This window comes from Oncorhynchus nerka, linkage group LG3 (genome assembly GCF_034236695.1).
Source record: "Oncorhynchus nerka isolate Pitt River linkage group LG3, Oner_Uvic_2.0, whole genome shotgun sequence".
NCBI classification, from domain to species: Eukaryota; Metazoa; Chordata; class Actinopteri; order Salmoniformes; family Salmonidae; genus Oncorhynchus; species Oncorhynchus nerka.
This window is the reverse complement of record NC_088398.1, coordinates 4,028,966-4,041,749: the sequence shown is the minus strand read 5'-3', so window position 1 is coordinate 4,041,749 and position 12,784 is coordinate 4,028,966. Positions and strand designations below refer to the sequence as shown.

The 12,784-nt window shown below is 47.8% G+C and overlaps 1 protein-coding gene across 1 annotated transcript in view; it reads right to left on the bottom strand.

The window, feature by feature from the left end:
• Positions 1 to 207: 207 nt before the first annotated feature.
• The window catches only part of LOC115124290 (ceramide synthase 2-like), a 54,277-nt gene continuing 41,700 nt past the window's right edge, over positions 208 to 12,784 (bottom strand). Inside the window, exon 11 of the mRNA XM_065007199.1 lies at positions 208 to 4,306. Coding sequence (XP_064863271.1) covers positions 4,175 to 4,306 — 132 coding nt within the window. The 3' untranslated portion in view covers positions 208 to 4,174. The remainder of the gene's footprint in view (positions 4,307 to 12,784) is intronic.

Here is a 12,784-nt window from a genome sequence, read left to right as displayed (position 1 = left end):
CTCACATTATAATGTAATAAACCTACTACTCCTATTTCAGAAACGTATTGTATGTGTGTACACTAAAATAAGTGCACAATATACAATCCCTGTGTTTATAGAAGGTTATAGGCCTCAGTACCTAAACCAAGACATAGGAAACCCTTATCCATCAGTGAGGAGAACTTCATAATTTGAGTGTGTAAAACAAACATTGGAGTAGACAGGTTTGGCGTAGTGATTCATGATCGTTGTTTTTATTATTAATGATAATACTTAAGCATCATAATACACACAAAAAAATAACACTGTAATTACGTGACTGTTGTTTTTCCAAAGCGACGGGGGAAGAGAGGAAGATTGGTCAAGGTTAGTACAAATGAACGAGGGTTGGAATGGGGATGTGAAAGGCTGTGAGGGGAGGATCTCAGAATGAGGGAGGAGATGGATGAGTAGAAGGAGTGGCGAACGATAAGAAGCTAAAGAAAGAGGGAGAAAGGATGAATGAGGATGAGAGGAGCTGAAGAAGGTAGAAAGGTGAGAGGGGAGGATCTCAGAATGAGGGAGGAGATGGATGAGTAGAAGGAGTGGCGAACGATAAGAAGCTAAAGAAAGAGGGAGAAAGGATGAATGAGGATGAGAGGAGCTGAAGAAGGTAGAAAGGTGAGAGGGGAGGATCTCAGAATGAGGAGGAGATGGATGAGTAGAAGGAGTAGTGAACAATAAGAAGCTAAAGAAAGAGGGAGAAAGGATGAATGAGGATGAGAGGAGCTGAAGAAGGTAGAAAGGTGAGAGGGGAGGATCTCAGAATGAGGGAGGAGATGGATGAGTAGAAGGAGTAGTGAACAATAAGAAGCTAAAGAAAGAGGGAGAAAGGATGAATGAGGATGAGAGGAGCTGAAGAAGGTAGAAAGGTGAGAGGGGAGGATCTCAGAATGAGGGAGGAGATGGATGAGTAGAAGGAGTAGTGAACAATAAGAAGCTAAAGAAAGAGGGAGAAAGGATGAATGAGGATGAGAGGAGCTGAAGAAGGTAGAAAGGTGAGAGGGTAGGCTATCCCATACATTACAGATAAGGCACTTAACATACAACAACAATTGAAAATATATAATGATAAAAATACAACACTTCCATTGTTCCATGTATCATACTTTTGCTTACTCAGCAATTGAGTTGCTAAAATCCAAACTCAAGAAAAATCTGAACTTTTCTGAAACAATGATGTCAAACATGAAACATGACTGTAAACCTGTTTCTCAAAGGAATAATACCTCAAATCACTCTAGAATAACAGAAAAACACATACCACACACACGGAATGATCTAATCCGGGGCAGTATGGCCTAACAAATCTGCCCTAAATAAAGCATCAATTACAATGGCCCTTTCCAGTCTCCTGAGAAGAAATGTCCTGTTCTGACCAACCAATCCAGGCCCCCGATGAATATCCATCATGATGCATGATATCATCAGTGTGGGTCAGGATTCTACTGGATCATTGTGCCCAGAAACAGATTGGACTGGACCAAACCAGACTGGCATTCAACTCTGCAAACATTTGCAGAAAACTTTAGCCCTTACAGGGTCATTGTTGGAAGAAATAGTACACAATCAAGTGTTTTCAATAGAATAGAACAGTTCGCTCCTGTTGTCGAACATTCTTGGTGAATTGGATTGTTGGTGGGCGCTCAGAGTTGGGAGCTTCATAATCGTTAGCGGAGTTGAATGCATCTCTAGTCGATGACATGCGTCATACCACACTGGAATGAAACCACAACTGGTCCATACTGGTCTTAACTGGTCTAACAGTTCAAATATTGCTTAAAAAAAAATCTGAATGATTGACATTCTATTTGGGATCCTGACTGGCTGGACTGTTGTTTTTTGCCTTTACATTTACAATGGCAATTTTTGTTTTGCAAAAACTTTTGAAATATACTGAAAATAAAGTTCTGCCTGTGTAAAACTGTTTGATAACAAGTATTTTCCTCTCCGATGTCAACGGAGAGTGTCTACAGACAGAGCGTTACCACTGGCACATAAACATGACATCAGCAGAGAAAGGAGAGCATCATTCAGAATCAGCAGAATCTCAATATACTCCCCAAAACGATTTAACACTTTGTTTGAAGGACTGCTTATAAGCTGCTTATAAACATGATTACATCGTTTATGAGCCAGTTATTCACAATATTACATTGTTTATTAACCATTCAATAAAGCAGTTTATTAACAGGCCCTCAAATCAAGGTCCATACATTGCAGTATTTAAACCCATGCTACCAGTGAGGGAGACAACCAGACTCCCTCACTATCTTACTGCATGGCTTCTACAAGCTTAGAGGTGTCCCAAACAACGCCCATTCAGATGCACTACAGGAGCTGAGCAGAAAAAAACACAATTGCATAGAATCATAAAAACCAGGGCCGGCGAATCTGTATGTCAGCCCCAAATCAACATTCACACAAGGACACATTCACATGATTGTGTATTTGTGTGTCAGGTTAAATCTTGTTGTGTCTCTTTTCTAAAGTCTGTCTTTCATGGCAACTGGAGTATTGGACATAAAGGCACATGGACAAAACATGCTTATAGCAGGTTGAGCAACAACAAGGTGAGTGAAAAATAAAAGAACAAGGTAAAAGCACCATAGTCTGGCTGTAAGGCACATGAGTACAGTAAGAAGAGCCATACTAGAAGCAGCATCACACTTTCTCCCCTTTCTTCTCTTCTTCCTTCTCCCCTTTCTTCTCTTCTCCCCTTCCTTCTCTTCTCCCCTTTCTTCTCTTCTTCCTTCTCTTCTCCCCTTTCTTCTCTTCTTCCTTCTCCCCTTTCTTCTCTTCTCTTCTTCCTTCTCTTCTCCCCTTTCTTCTCTTCTTCCCTTCATTCTCATCATTCTGTCCTCTCTTCCATTCACATCATTTTGAACACTCTTTTAGAGGGACTGAAATCACACAGACGTTCCCAATGCTATTTCTTAACTTGTGTGTGTGTGTGTGTGTGTGTGTGTGTGGGGAGGTATTCTCATGAAAACAGCTTTAAAATGTCTGGAACAAATTGAGTTACAAAACTATGATGCATCTGCAAAAATCAACTATCATTCTTAGGACTAAGATGTCTAGTTTTAGGGGAAAATGTCATGTAAAAAGAATAAAAATGCGTTTTCATTACTGAAATGCCTCCTGATTAAAATCATGGTAATTTTATAAAAATACATATTTAGAAAAACCTAACTTATTTAAATAAAACAAAATATGTTACTGTAGTTTCTCCATAAATTATAAAAATTGTATACTAGTTGAAGTTTACATTAAACTATAATATTTATTACATACAAGCAGTGTCTGTGGATATGTCTCATTACCATTTTTTTCAAGTTCCTATAAAACTCCAGTTTTTCAATAAACATTTCTTCACCCATGATGCATCATCTAGAGTAGTCCTTTAGAAAACAGCTAAAGAGCTCAAATTGGGAAAAAGTCTGATTTTCATTTGATAATAATTGTAATTTAAAATGATTTGTCTCAGGCATTTTCATTAGGGAAGCAATGTTAAAAAAATATATAAATATTGATTTATAACTTTTTTGGACAAAAACGAATGAGAATTTTATGAAAATGTTAGTATAATATCTGATTTAAAAAAAACGAATAATAATTATGAAATAGATACGTATAGATCCTAATCTGTTATTCAAGAGGACATTTTGTGAAAAATGTGAGAATTACCCGTGTGTGTGTGTTATTAATGGACTATAATAACAGGTCCATGCCAATTAATGTAGTATATCCAAAATTGTGTGTGTGATTGAGTGTTTATAATGTAGAACAGTGTATCTAACCACAGGTACAGGTCTACCTGTAGTTCTCAGGCTTTAGGAATGCCTTTCCTTCTCCTTCGTCCATTTTCCCTACCACTCTCTCCCTTTCCTCTTCTCTCCATCTCTCCCTTTCCCCTTCCCTCCATCTCTCACTTTCCCCTTCTCTCCATCTCTCCCTTTCCCCTTTCCCCATCTCTCACTTTCCCCTTCTCTCCATCTCTCCCTTTCCCCTTCCCTCCATCTCTCACTTTCCCCTTCATCTCTCACTTTCCCCTTCCCTCCATCTCTCCCTTTCCCCTTCCCTCCAGCTCTCCCACTCTGCTGAGTGAGGGATGTGAATTCTTCACACTCTTACTTCCTGGCACACGTTTTCATTACTCCGTCTTGCGGTGGTTGTTGTGAGCGGCGTGACCATTCTGCACCGCACCTTTCTTCTCCACCCCCTCCTCTTCTTCCCCTGACTCGTCAGTCTCTTCTTTATCGCTCCTCTCGTCCTCCACCTTTTCCTGAAGCGAAAGGAGGGAAAGAAAGAGAGGTGTGTTTAGAAACAGGTCATCCGTCCAGAGACATTACTTTTCCTTTCCACAAACTGAACCCAAACCAGACTGCTGCTCTTTATCAGCTGGGCTTTCCAACACATATCAACGTGTGATTTCTGAATAAACTCTCTCTCCTCCACCCACCCCTCCTCTCCCAGTCTCTCTACTCCACCTACCCACCACTCCTCTCCCAGTCTCTCTCTCTCCTCCACCCACCCACCCCTCCTCTCCCAGTCTCTCTCCTCCACCTACCCACCCCTCCTCTCCCAGTCTCTCTCCTCCACCCTCCCTCTCCCAGTCTCTCTCCTCCACCCACCCACCCCTCCTCTCCCAGTCTCTCTCCTCCACCCCCCACCCCTCCTCTCCCAGTCTCTCTCCTCCACCTACCCACCCCTCCTCTCCCAGTCTCTCTCCTCCACCCTCCCACCCCTCCTCTCCCAGTCTCTCTCCTCCAGAGACCAGACCTCCAGTACTGTACAACACAACAACCTGCCAACTACAGATAGAGACCTCCAGTACTGTACAACACAACAACCTGCTGACTACAGATAGAGACCTCCGGTACTGTACAACACAATAACCTCCCAGTCTCTCTCCTCCACCCACCCACCCCTCCTCTCCCAGTCTCTCTCCTCCACCCTCCCACCCCTCCTCTCCCAGTCTCTCTCCTCCACCCTCCCACCCCTCCTCTCCCAGTCTCTCTCCTGCAGGATGCGCGTTCAGTGCTGTAATGGTTGTATATGTAGTGTTGTCAGGATGTGTGTGTAGTGTTGTCAGGATGTGTGTGTGTAGTGTTGTCAGGAGGGATGTGTTTGTGTAGTGTTGTCAGGGTGTGTGTGTAGTGTTGTCAGGGTGTGTGTATATGTAGTGTTGTCAGGGTGTGTGTGTATGTAGTGTTGTCAGAGGGTGTGCAGTGTTTTCAGGGTGTGTGTGTATGTAGTGTTGTCAGAGGGTGTGCAGTGTTTTCAGGGTGTGTGTGTATAGTGTTGTCAGGGTGTGTGTGTGTAGTGTTGTCAGGGTGTGTGTGTGTAGTGTTGTCAGGATGTGTGTGTGTAGTGTTGTCAAGATGTGTGTGTATAGTGTTGTCAGGAAGTGTGTGTATTGTGTTGTCAGGGTGTGTGTGTAGTGTTGTCAGGGTGTGTGTGTGTAGTGTAGTGTTGTCAGAGGGTTTGCAGTGTTGTCAGGGTGTGTGTGTGTGTAGTGTTGTCAGGGTGTGTGTGTATAGTGTTGTCAGGGTGTGTGTGTATAGTGTTGTCAGGGTGTGTGTGTAGTGTTGTGAGGGTGTGTGTGTGTGTAGTGTTGTCAGAGGGTGTGCAGTGTTGTCAGTGTGTGTGTGTGTGTGTGTGTAGTGTTGTCAGAGGGTGTGCAGTGTTGTCAGAGGATGTGCAGTGTTGTCAGGGTGTGTGTGTGTAGTGTTGTCAGGGTGTGTGTGCAGTGTTGTCAGGGTGGGTGTGTGCAGTGTTGTCAGGGTGTGTGTGTGTGTAGTGTTGTCTGGGTGTGTGTGCAGTGTTGTCAGGGTGGGTGTGTGCAGTGTTGTCAGGGTGTGTGTGTGTAGTGTTGTCAGGGTGTGTGTAGTGTTGTCAGGGTGTGTGTGTGTGTAGTGTTGTCAGGGTGTGTGTGTGTGTAGTGTTGTCAGAGGGTGTGCAGTGTTGTCAGAGGGTGTGCAGTGTTGTCAGGGTGTGTGTGTGTCAGGGTGTTGTCAGTGTTGTCAGTGTTGTCAGGGTGTGTGTGCAGTGTTGTCAGGGTGTGTGTGTGCAGTGTTGTCAGGGTGGGTGTGTGCAGTGTTGTCAGGGTGTGTGTGTGTGTAGTGTTGTCAGGGTGTGTGTGTGTGTAGTGTTGTCAGGGTGTGTGTGTGTAGTGTTGTCAGGGTGTGTGTGTGTGTAGTGTTGTCAGGGTGTGTGTGTGTGTGTAGTGTTGTCAGGGTGTGTGTGTGTAGTGTTGTCAGGGTGTGTGTGTGTAGTGTTGTCAGGGTGTGTGTGTGTGTAGTGTTGTCGGGGTGTGTGTGTGTGTAGTGTTGTCAGGGTGTGTGTGCAGTGTTGTCAGGGTGTGTGTGTAGTGTTGTCAGGGTGGGTGTGTGCAGTGTTGTCAGGGTGGGTGTGTGCAGTGTTGTCTGGGTGTGTGTGTGTAGTGTTGTCTGGGTGTGTGTGCAGTGTTGTCAGGGTGGGTGTGTGCAGTGTTGTCAGGGTGGGTGTGTGTGTAGTGTTGTCAGGGTGTGTGTGTGTGTAGTGTTGTCAGGGTGTGTGTGTAGTGTTGTCAGGGTGTGTGTGTGTGTGTAGTGTTGTCAGGTTGTGTGTGTGTGTAGTGTTGTCAGTGGTGTGTGTGTGTAGTGTTGTCAGGGTGGTGTGTGTGTGTAGTGTTGTCAGGGTGTGTGCAGTGTTGTGTGTGTGTAGTGTTGTCAGGGTGTGTGTGCAGTGTTGTCAGGGTGTGTGTGTAGTGTTGTCAGTGGTGGGTGTGTGCAGTGTTGTCAGGGTGGGTGTGTGCAGTGTTGTCTGGGTGTGTGTGTGTAGTGTTGTCTGGGTGTGTGTTGCAGTGTTGTCAGGGTGGGTGTGTGCAGTGTTGTCAGGGTGGTGTGTGTGTGTAGTGTTGTCAGTGGTGTGTGTGTGTGTAGTGTTGTCAGGTGTGTGTGTGTGTAGTGTTGTCAGGGTGTGTGTGTGTGTAGTGTTGTCAGGGGTGTGTGTGTGTGTAGTGTTGTCAGGGTGTGTAGTGTTGTCAGGGTGTGTGTGTGTGTGTAGTGTTGTCAGGTGTGTGCAGTGTGTGTGTGTGTGTAGTGTTGTCAGGGTGTGTGTGTGTGTAGTGTTGTCAGGGTGTGTGTTGTCAGGGTGTGTGTGTGTAGTGTTGTCAGAGGGTGTGCAGTGTTGTCAGAGGGTGTGCAGTGTTGTCAGGGTGTGTGTGTGTGTGTTGTCAGGTGTGTGTGCAGTGTTGTCAGGGTGTGTGTGTGTGTAGTGTTGTGTGTGTAGTGTTGTCAGTGTGTGTGTGTGTAGTGTTGTCAGGGTGTGTGTGGGTGTGTGCAGTGTTGTCAGGGGTGTGTGTGTAGTGTTGTCAGGGTGTGTGTGTGTAGTGTTGTCAGTGTTGTCAGGGTGTGTGTGTGTAGTGTTGTCAGGGTGTGTGTGTAGTGTTGTCAGGGTGTGTGGTGCAGTGTTGTCAGCGTGTGTGTGTGTAGTGTTGTCAGGGTGTGTGTGTAGTGTTGTCAGGGTGTGGGTGCAGTGTTGTAGTGTTGTCAGGGTGTGGGTGTGTGTAGTGTTGTCAGGGTGTGTGTGTGTGTAGTGTTGTCAGGGTGTGTGTGTGTAGTGTTGTCAGGGTGTGTGTTTAGTGTTGTCAGGGTGTGTGTGTGTGTAGTGTTGTCAGAGGGTGTGCAGTGTTGTCAGAGGGTGTGCAGTGTTGTCAGGGTGTGTGTGTGTAGTGTTGTCAGGGTGTGTGTGCAGTGTTGTCAGGGTGTGTGTGTGCAGTGTTGTCAGGGTGTGTGTGCAGTGTTGTCAGGGTGTGTGTGCAGTGTTGTCAGGGTGGGTGTGTGTAGTGCTGTCAGGGTGTGTGCAGTGTTGTCAGGGGGTGTGTGTGTGTGTAGTGTTGTCAGGGTGTGTGTGTATAGTGTTGTCAGGGTGTGTGTGTGTATAGTGTTGTCAGGGTGTGTGTGTAGTGTTGTGAGGGTGTGTGTGTGTGTAGTGTTGTCAGAGGGTGTGCAGTGTTGTCAGAGGGTGTGCAGTGCTGTCAGGGTGTGTGTGTGTGTGTGTAGTGTTGTGAGGGTGTGTGTGTGTGTGTGTGTAGTGTTGTCAGAGGGTGTGCAGTGTTGTCAGAGGGTGTGCAGTGTTGTCAGGGTGTGTGTGTGTAGTGTTGTGAGGGTGTGTGTGTGTGTGTGTGTGTGTGTGTGTGTAGTGTTGTCAGGGTGTGTGTGTATGTAGTGTTGTCAGAGGGTGTGCAGTGTTTTCAGGGTGTGTGTGTGTAGTGTTGTCAGGGTGTGTGTGTGTAGTGTTGTCAGGATGTGTGTGTATAGTGTTGTCAGGAAGTGTGTGTATTGTGTTGTCAGGGTGTGTGTGTAGTGTTGTCAGGGTGTGTGTGTGTGTAGTGTAGTGTTGTCAGAGGGTGTGCAGTGTTGTCAGGGTGTGTGTGTGTGTAGTGTTGTCAGGGTGTGTGTGTATAGTGTTGTCAGGGTGTGTGTGTATAGTGTTGTCAGGGTGTGTGTGTAGTGTTGTGAGGGTGTGTGTGTGTATAGTGTTGTCAGGGTGTGTGTGTGTGTGTGTGTGTGTGTAGTGTTGTCAGGGTGTGTGTGTGTAGTGTTGTCAGGGTGTGTGTGTGTAGTGTTGTCAGGGTGTGTGTGTGTGTAGTGTTGTCGGGGTGTGTGTGTGTGTAGTGTTGTCGGGGTGTGTGTGTGTAGTGTTGTCAGGGTGTGTGTGCAGTGTTGTCAGGGTGTGTGTGTAGTGTTGTCAGGGTGGGTGTGTGCAGTGTTGTCAGGGTGTGTGTGTGTGTAGTGTTGTCTGGGTGTGTATGTGTGTGTAGTGTTGTCAGGGTGTGTGTGTGTGTGTAGTGTTGTCAGGGTGTGTGTGTGTGTAGTGTTGTCAGGGTGTGTGTGTGTGTAGTGTTGTCAGGGTGTGTGTGCAGTGTTGTCAGGGTGTGTGTGTAGTGTTGTCAGGGTGTGTGCAGTGTTGTCAGGGTGTGTGTGTAGTGTTGTCAGGGTGTGGGTGCAGTGTTGTCAGGGTGTGTGTGTGTGTAGTGTTGTCAGGGTGTGTGTGTGTAGTGTTGTCAGGGTGTGTGTTTAGTGTAGTGTTGTCAGAGGGTGTGCAGTGTTGTCAGAGGGTGTGCAGTGTTGTCAGAGGGTGTGCAGTGTTGTCAGGGTGTGTGTGTGTAGTGTTGTCAGGGTGTGTGTGCAGTGTTGTTAGGGTGTGTGTGTGCAGTGTTGTCAGGGTGTGTGTGTGCAGTGTTGTCAGGGCGTGTGTGCAGTGTTGTCAGGGTGGGTGTGTGTAGTGTTGTCAGGGTGTGTGTGTGTGTAGTGTTGTCAGGGTGTGTGTGTGTGTAGTGTTGTCAGGGTGTGTGTGTGTGCAGTGTTGTCAGGGTGTGTGTGTGCAGTGTTGTCAGGGTGTGTGTGCAGTGTTGTCAGGGTGGGTGTGTGTAGTGTTGTCAGGGGTGTGTGTGTGTGTAGTGTTGTCAGGGTGTGTGTGTGTGTAGTGTTGTCAGGGTGTGTGTGTGTGTAGTGTTGTCAGGGTGTGTGTGTGTGTAGTGTTGTCAGGGTGTGTGTGTGTGTAGTGTTGTCAGGGTGTGTGTGTGTGTAGTGTTGTCAGGGTGTGTGTGTGTGTAGTGTTGTCAGGGTGTGTGTGTGTGTAGTGTTGTCAGGGTGTGTGTGTGTGTAGTGTTGTCAGGGTGTGTGTGTGCAGTGTTGTCAGGGTGTGTGTGTAGTGTTGTCAGGGTGTGTGTGTGTAGTGTTGTCAGGGTGTGTGTGTGTAGTGTTGTCAGGGTGTGTGCAGTGTTGTCAGGGTGTGTGTGTAGTGTTGTCAGGGTGTGGGTGCAGTGTTGTCAGGGTGTGTGTAGTGTTGTCAGGGTGTGTGTGTAGTGTTGTCAGGGTGTGGGTGCAGTGTTGTCAGGGTGTGTGCAGTGTTGTCAGGGTGTGTGTGTGTAGTGTTGTCAGGGTGTGGGTGCAGTGTTGTCAGGGTGTGTGCAGTGTTTTTAGGGTGTGTGTGTAGTGTTGTCAGGGTGTGTGTGTAGTGTTGTCAGGGTGTGTGTGTGTAGTGTTGTCAGGGTGTGTGTGTAGTGTTGTCAGGGTGTGTGCAGTGTTGTCAGGGTGTGTGTGTAGTGTTGTCAGGGTGTGGGTGCAGTGTTGTCAGGGTGTGTGTAGTGTTGTCAGGGTGTGTGTGTAGTGTTGTCAGGGTGTGGGTGCAGTGTTGTCAGGGTGTGTGTAGTGTTGTCAGGGTGTGTGTGTAGTGTTGTCAGGGGTGTGTGCAGTGTTGTCAGGGTGTGTGCAGTGTTGTCAGGGTGTGGGTGCAGTGTTGTCAGGGTGTGTGTAGTGTTGTCAGGGTGTGTGCAGTGTTGTCAGGGTGTGTGTAGTGTGTTCAGGGTGTGGGTGCAGTGTTGTGTCAGGGGTGTGTGTAGTGTTGTCAGGGTGTGTGCAGTGTTGTCAGGGTGTGTGCAGTGTTGTCAGGGTGTGTGTAGTGTTGTCAGGGTGTGTGTGTAGTGTTGTCAGGGTGTGTGTAGTGTTGTCAGGGTGTGGGTGCAGTGTTGTCAGGGTGTGTGTGGTGTTGTCAGGGTGTGTGCAGTGTTGTCAGGGTGTGTGTGTAATGTTGTCAGGGTGTGTGCGGTGTTGTCAGGGGGTGTGTGTAGTGTTGTCAGGGTGTGTGTGTAGTGTTGTCAGGGTGTGTGCAGTGTTGTCAGGGTGTGTGTAGTGTTGTCAGGGTGTGGGTGCAGTGTTGTCAGGGTGTGTGTAGTGTGTTCAGGGTGTGGGTGCAGTGTTGTCAGGGTGTGTGTAGTGTTGTCAGGGGGTGTGTGTAGTGTTGTCAGGGTGTGTGCAGTGTTGTCAGGGTGTGTGCAGTGTTGTCAGGGTGTGTGCAGTGTTGTCAGGGTGTGTGCAGTGTTGTCAGGGTGTGTGCAGTGTTGTCAGGGTGTGTGTAGTGTTGTCAGGGTGTGTGTGTAGTGTTGTCAGGGTGTGTGTGTGTGTAGTGTTGTCAGGGTGTGTGTAGTGTTGTCAGGGGTGTGTGTGTGTGTAGTGTTGTCAGGGTGTGTGTGTGCAGTGTTGTCAGAGTGTGTGTAGTGTTGTCAGGGTGTGTGTAGTGTTGTCAGGGTGTGTGTGTGTGTGTGTGTAGTGTTGTCAGGGTGTGTGTGTGTGTGTAGTGTTGTCAGGGTGTGTGTGTGTGTAGTGTTGTCAGGGTGTGTGTGTGCAGTGTTGTCAGGGTGTGTGCAGTGTTGTCAGGGGTGTGTGTGTAGTGTTGTCAGGGTGTGCAGTGTTGTCAGGGTGTGTGTGTAGTGTTGTCAGGGTGTGGGTGCAGTGTTGTCAGGGTGTGTGTGTGTGTAGTGTTGTCAGGGTGTGTGTGTGTAGTGTTGTCAGGGTGTGTGTTTAGTGTAGTGTTGTCAGAGGGTGTGCAGTGTTGTCAGAGGGTGTGCAGTGTTGTCAGGGTGTGTGTGTGCAGTGTTGTCAGGGTGTGTGTGCAGTGTTGTCAGGGTGTGTGTGTGCAGTGTTGTCAGGGTGTGTGTGCAGTGTTGTCAGGGTGGGTGTGTGTAGTGTTGTCAGGGTGGGTGTGTGTGTAGTGTTGTCAGGGTGTGTGTGTGTGTAGTGTTGTCAGGGTGTGTGTGTGTGTGCAGTGTTGTCAGGGTGTGTGTGTGCAGTGTTGTCAGGGTGTGTGTGTGCAGTGTTGTCAGGGTGTGTGTGCAGTGTTGTCAGGGTGGGTGTGTGTAGTGTTGTCAGGGTGTGTGTGTGTGTAGTGTTGTCAGGGTGTGTGTGTGTGTGTAGTGTTGTCAGGGTGTGTGGGCAGTGTTGTCAGGGTGTGTGTGTGTAGTGTTGTCAGGGTGTGTGTGTGTGTAGTGTTGTCAGGGTGTGTGTGTGCAGTGTTGTCAGGGTGTGTGTGTAGTGTTGTCAGGGTGTGTGCAGTGTTGTCAGGGTGTGTGTGTGTGTAGTGTTGTCAGGGTGTGGGTGCAGTGTTGTCAGGGTGTGTGTAGTGTTGTCAGGGTGTGTGCAGTGTTGTCAGGGTGTGTGTAGTGTTGTCAGGGTGTGTGTGTAGTGTTGTCAGGGTGTGGGTGCAGTGTTGTCAGGGTGTGTGTAGTGTTGTCAGGGTGTGTGTGTAGTGTTGTCAGGGTGTGTGTAGTGTTGTCAGGGTGTGTGTGTGTAGTGTTGTCAGGGTGTGTGCAGTGTTGTCAGGGTGTGTGTGTAGTGTTGTCAGGGTGTGTGTAGTGTTGTCAGGGTGTGGGTGCAGTGTTGTCAGGGTGTGTGTAGTGTTGTCTCGCTGTGTGTAGTGTTGTCAGGGTGTGTGCAGTGTTGTCAGGGTGTGTGTAGTGTTGTCAGGGTGTGTGTGTAGTGTTGTCAGGGTGTGTGTGCAGTGTTGTCAGGGTGTGGGTGCAGTGTTGTCAGGGTGTGTGTAGTGTTGTCAGGGTGTGGGTGCAGTGTTGTCAGGATGTGTGTAGTGTTGTCAGGGTGTGTGTAGTGTTGTCAGGGTGTGTGCAGTGTTGTCAGGGTGTGTGTAGTGTTGTCAGGGTGTGTGCAGTGTTGTCAGGGTGTGTGTGTAATGTTGTCAGGGTGTGTGTAGTGTTGTCAGGGTGTGGGTAGTGTTGTCAGGGTGTGGGTGCAGTGTTGTCAGGGTGTGTGTAGTGTTGTCAGGGTGTGTGCAGTGTTGTCAGGGTGTGTGTAGTGTTGTCAGGGTGTGTGTGTAGTGTTGTCAGGGTGTGTGTAGTGTTGTCAGGGTGTGTGCAGTGTTGTCAGGGTCTGTGTGTAGTGTTGTCAGGGTGTGTGTGTAGTGTTGTCAGGGTGTGTGTGCA